Source organism: Sinocyclocheilus rhinocerous, unplaced genomic scaffold (genome assembly GCF_001515625.1).
Source record: "Sinocyclocheilus rhinocerous isolate Xijiao unplaced genomic scaffold, SAMN03320098_v1.1 scaffold4088, whole genome shotgun sequence".
NCBI lineage: Eukaryota > Metazoa > Chordata > Actinopteri > Cypriniformes > Cyprinidae > Sinocyclocheilus > Sinocyclocheilus rhinocerous.
Window position 1 is genome coordinate 56,067 of NW_015628314.1, and position 5,772 is coordinate 61,838.

Below are 5,772 nucleotides of genomic sequence, written 5' to 3' on the forward strand. Positions count from 1 at the left end.
CAGTAGGAAATTTACAAAATATCTTTATGGAACATGATCTTTACTTAATGTCCTAATCATTTTTGGCATAAAACAAAAAAATAATTTTGACCCATACACAATGTATTTTTGGCTATTGCTACAAATATACCCCAGTGACTTAAGACCACTGGTCCAGGGTCACACACACACACACACACATATATATATATATATATATATATATAATTAAATATGAATTAAAATTAAATTAAAATCAAAATTTCAATATTTCTAAATAAATAAAGCAGAGAGAGATTAATTAAATATGAATTAAATAAATTAAACTCAAAATGTTCATATTTCATTCTTTATTATTTTTTTGTCTATATATATGTATAGGTCATACACTTGATTTAGTTATGGCAAATGATGCTTTGGTGTCAAATCTCTCTACTGTAGATGTTGGTCTCTCAGATGATTCAGCCATCCTTTTTAATTTGTAGGTACCATATTCTATAAGGCCTGTTGCACATACTGTCTCTTTCCGTAAATGGCGATCAATTGACTTTGCGGCTTTTGCAAATTCAATCAATGCATGCCTGGATGATTTGTCTTCTGTCCCTTCTGAGCATAAAATTATTTTACTTAATAATGCTGTTGCTGCCAATTTGGACATGTTTGCACCAATTAAAACACGCAATGCCTCTTTCGTACATACAGCTCCCTGGTATAATGACAATTTGCGTTCAAAGAAGGTGGAATGTTGCAAACTGGAGCGTAAATGGCGTGGTTCTGGCTTGTCAGTTTTTCATCAAGCTTGGAAAACCTGTTTGGGCCAATATAAAGCAGAAATTGACACTGCAAGGTCTTCATATTTTTCTCAGATTATTGACAATAATCATAATAACCCTAGGCAGCTTTTTCACATTATTAACAGTCTATTGAAAGTAGATGGTGCGAATACTCTAACTGCGTCAGTTCAGACCTGCAATGATTTTCTTAAATTCTTCAGTTTAAAAATTGATAACATTTGCAAAGATATTCTTAGTTCTTCTCATGTTTCTACAGTTAATCTACCAAGTTTTTCCGGTACACCCTTCTCTAATTTTTCCTTAGTCACCTCTGAGTCTCTTTGTGCACAGGTAGCTCGTATGAAAGCTTCCACTTGCATACTTGATCCCCTGCCCTCTAGTTTATTTAAATCCTGTTTTGGTTATTTGTGCCCTGTTGTTCTTACAATAATAAATGACTCCTTGGCCACTGGTGTTGTGCCAACAGCACTTAAAACTGCTGCTGTCACTCCCATATTAAAAAAGCAAAACAGATTCGAACAATCTCAGTAACTTTCGTCCAATTTCTCATCTTCCATTTATTGCTAAAATTTTAGAGGGTGTTGTTTCGTCTCAATTACACAACCATTTAACGGTCAATAATCAGTTTGAGCCCCTTCAGTCTGGGTTTAGGAAACTGCACAGTACTGAAACAGCCTTGGTTAAATTTGTTAATGACTTACTGTTAGCTTCTGATTCTGGCGCTCTCTCGATTCTCATCTTACTCAATCTTAGTTCAGCCTTCGACACTGTTGACCACATGCTTTTACTAAATCGACTGGAAACTGTCTTTGGTGTATCTGGAACTGCACTAGATTGGTTTAGGTCATATTTTACGGGTCGCAGTCAATTTGTCTTTATGGATGGTTTCAGATCTGATGTGGATCCTGTTTGTACTGGTGTCCCACAGGGCTCAGTCCTTGGTCCCCTGCTTTTTAGCATTTATATTTATCCTCTTGGTCAGCTATTAAGATCCCTTAACCTCAGCTACCACTTCTATGCTGATGATACTCAGATTTATTTACATTCTCAACCTGGTCAATTTGTGGATGTCCCTCATCTTTCCAACTGTATTTCTGAGATTAAGTTGTGGATGTCTAAAAATGTTCTGTCTGAATAGCTCTAAAACTGAAGTTAGGCTTCTTGGCTCTCCCCACCAACTGAGAAATGCTGCTGCTATAGATCTATCAGTTGATGGTGTTGCCCTAGAGCTACACAGTAAACCTATGTTGATCTTTTCTGTTGCTGAAAAATTGATTAATTCTTTTGTTTTCTCACATATTGATTATTGCAATGCTCTCCTTGTTGGAGTGTCCAAATCCTCTCTTAACAAATTGCAATACTTGCAGAATTCAGCAGCTATAATTTTAACTGGGGTTAGGGCTGGCGACCATATAACTCCTGTTTTGAAGACGTTACACTGGCTCCCAGTTAAATACCGCATACTGCTTACATACAAGGCTCTGCATGGTCTCGCTCCACAGCATCTGGCAGATCTTTTAACACCTTATACGCCAATTCGCAATTTATGATCTTCTCAGCACGGTCTCTTAGTTGTTCCCAAAACACGGTTGCGATCCGGGGGGGGGCTTTTCAACGTATGCTCCAAAACTGAGGAATTCTCTCCCAATTGACATTAGGGACACTAATGCTTTAGCTGTTTTTAGAACTTTTCTAAAAACATTCTTTTTCAGGAATGCTTTTATTTGATTCTTTTTTATTGTATTGTTTTGTGATTTATTTCTTGTTGAATTTATAGTATATTGTCTTATATTGTTGTTTTCCTTTATGTAAGCTTTCATGTAAAGCTCCTTGAGAAAGCAACTTTTAAAGGCAATATATAAAATAAATGTATTATTATTATTATTATTATTATTAAGTAGGTACACACACACACACACTTATAAAGTCAGTCCCTTGCCACCACCTACTGGTGTAACACTGTAACTGCACTGATTAGTGTGGATACTTACTGCTGAAATATTATCATTATATAGTCAGTGGCATAAAACAGTCTTAAAATACCAATAAAATCATTTATGGCAATTATTTCCAGGGCAATATATTGCCAAACAAAAAGTAGTTATCATGACCGGCCTAAGACAGACACAAGAAAATAACAAAGGCAGTGGAGGTAAGAAAGAGTATTGCAATAAAAATTAACTTACTGTCGCCTGAGCATTGAATAACAAACACTCTAATGTGCCGAGCCACCGAACCGAACTGAAAGCCTTTCTGAAAAACCGAGGTATGTATCGAACCGTGGGCTGACTGTATTGTTCATCCCTAGTTGTTATCAGATGATTCTTTTCAATGTTGTTCATTTGTTGTTGTGTTCCTGCAGGCCACAAACAGACACTTTCCTCAGACGGTGACGGGAGCGTATCTGAGTGGAGTGCGTGAGGCCAGCAAGATAGCAGCGCTTTAGTACTGAGTGATCACCACTACCACCACCACACACACACACACACACACACACACTCACTCTCACACACACTCACACACACACGCACACACATCAGTGTCCTTCTGCAAGTCTTTTACTGACTGAATCAATGAACTTTTATTTCACCTTTTACGGTTTTGAAGTTCTGTTAAAAATCACAGTTCATCAACATGTTATGAGCTGTTTTGCTTTTTATTTTATTTCACAGCTGAAATGAAATGAATTGATGTGATTTTCTGCTGACTGTGGAATTATGGGTTTTGTATGATTATGTAAAGAGATGCACATGAAGCTTTATTCTGTAAATTGTCTTTTGTCATGAATATCTGTTCAAATTAATTATAGAAATATTTTGCTTAATTACACTTGTTTTGAAACAGGCTCAGTTGTGTTAAGATCCTTTGTTCCTCTAAAAATATTAAAAATTATAAATTATTCTACAACTCATTTTGCCTTTTGATTGAGTTTATATCCGAGTGTCTGTGAAGAACTGCAGTTATTCTAGAAATACGTGTGGTTTATTTACTAGAGTAACTGTAGTAATAGTGCAGAATATTTGAATAGAGCTGCACTCTCATTTAGGAAAGTCACATGAAGTCAGCAAAAACAGTGACAGCTGGATATCACGTGATTGGCGCTCATTTGCATTTTGCTAATAAATTAAATGTAATTTAAATGAAAATAAATATGATGGACAAGACAGCCAAACGTACTTGTTATTTAATTTCCCCTAAAATAGTTTTTCCATCAATCAGCGTGACATGCAGCTCAAACTACATTTTTGACTTTTCGTTTAAAAACCGTTTAAAAGTTCTCTCATAAAGCACATTATTGAGGCATTAACTGTAAAAAATATTCTCTGTTTCCTGAAACTGTATTTCTGGTGTGAATGCTAGTGATGCTCTGAAATGATGCACTTGGCCATAAACAAAATGATATAGTTTTTTTTTTTTTTTTGTAGAATTGCATTAATAGTAGACTTTTTGAAACACTGAATCCAGAATTAAAAATTCAAATTAGCCAAATATTTAAACCGAAAATGAAAATAAAATGTATGTAATCAATTAATTCCAACACAACTTGGGTCCACCGAACTTGGGATTTTTTAGATCGGAACTTCGGTGCGCGTATCGCAAATCTTATTAAACAGTAAACCATTTGAAAACATCAAACCATTAAGACAGTATAGTTATAAACACAAAACAAAGAAAGAGAGAGAGAGTATACACAGATACAGATGTGTTGCCAGGTTAAAAACAGGACATAAACGAGTATACATTCACGAGGACACAGGATGAATATTACTCAGAGGTATCGTTAGGATACGCTAATTAAATGAGCCAAAAGCTGTTAAATATTGTCTTATATTCCTCTGTTTTTGCCTGTAGAAGTGTGTCGCTTGATAATGTTTTCTAGACGAGTATATATCTTTCTTTCCTCACCTCCTGACCTCCAGCGACAGATAGATATATCTATATAAATATACATCAGACCGTGTTGCAGAGGTTATATTTACCTGTTAATTTATAGTCCAGCAGATTTATCAAAAACAAGTCTGCTTCATTGTATTAAAAGTGTATTTTTTGTGTACTTCAAATCTTAAAAGTATACTTTTTAGAAAGTGCATTTGCAGATAATATAATTTAAATTAAAGGCCACGTAAGTGAACTTAAAGAGAGTACACTTTAATGACAATATTTCTTAACATGCTTAAGTGCACTTTTAAAAAATGCACTGTATAATAATGTCTAATTAAGTATTACTTAAACTTTCATTTGACATAATTATGATTTTATAGTGTTTTAAATAAGTACACTTATTTTGATATATTTACCAATATACTGAAGCACATGTAAAATAATTGATTTTAATTTCGACTTAAGTGTGTTCTCCAAAATTACATTTGTTAATGTATTTGAAATGTATTTAGTCTATAATATATGTGTCCCTGCAGCACAAAAGCAGTGTTAAGTCGCTGGGGTATATTTGTCGCAATAGCCAACAATACATTGTATGGGTCAAAATTATACATTTCTCTTTTATGCCAAAAATCATTAGGATATTAAGTAAAGATCATGTTCCATGAAGATATTTTGTAAATGTCCTACCGTAAATATATCAAAACTTAATGTTTGATTAGTAATATGCATTGCTAAGAACTTAATTTGAACAACTTTAAAGATGATTTTCTCAATATTTAGATTTTTTTTGCAGGGTCCTCACACCATCGGTGCTCGGGCCCTAATAATAGTAGTCATTGCATGTTAAATATTGAAATATGACTGGGAAACCATAGTTTGGAAACGATAGACGAGCCACAGACCTGTGCTAAAATTAACTAACAGTCAACAAAGATGAATACATTCTGCAACAGATCTATTGCATGTTGTTAGTTAATGCATTGACGAATGTTAACTAATTGGACCTTATTGTAAGAAATTGTCACCATTTCTTAATGCATGCTAACAGTCTGTGTGTGTGTGTGTGTGTGTGTGTGTGTGAATGTGTGTGTGTGTGTGTGTGTGTGTGTGTGTG

At 34.6% G+C, this 5,772-nt stretch overlaps 1 protein-coding gene across 1 annotated transcript in view; it reads left to right on the plus strand.

The window, feature by feature from the left end:
* The window catches only part of kdm1b (lysine demethylase 1B), a 22,878-nt gene extending 19,210 nt beyond the window's left edge, over nucleotides 1–3,668 (plus strand). Inside the window, exon 21 of the mRNA XM_016548811.1 lies at nucleotides 3,136–3,668. Within this exon, the coding sequence (XP_016404297.1) occupies nucleotides 3,136–3,219 (84 nt within the window). The 3' untranslated portion in view covers nucleotides 3,220–3,668. The remainder of the gene's footprint in view (nucleotides 1–3,135) is intronic.
* The last annotated feature ends 2,104 nt before the right edge of the window (nucleotides 3,669–5,772 follow it).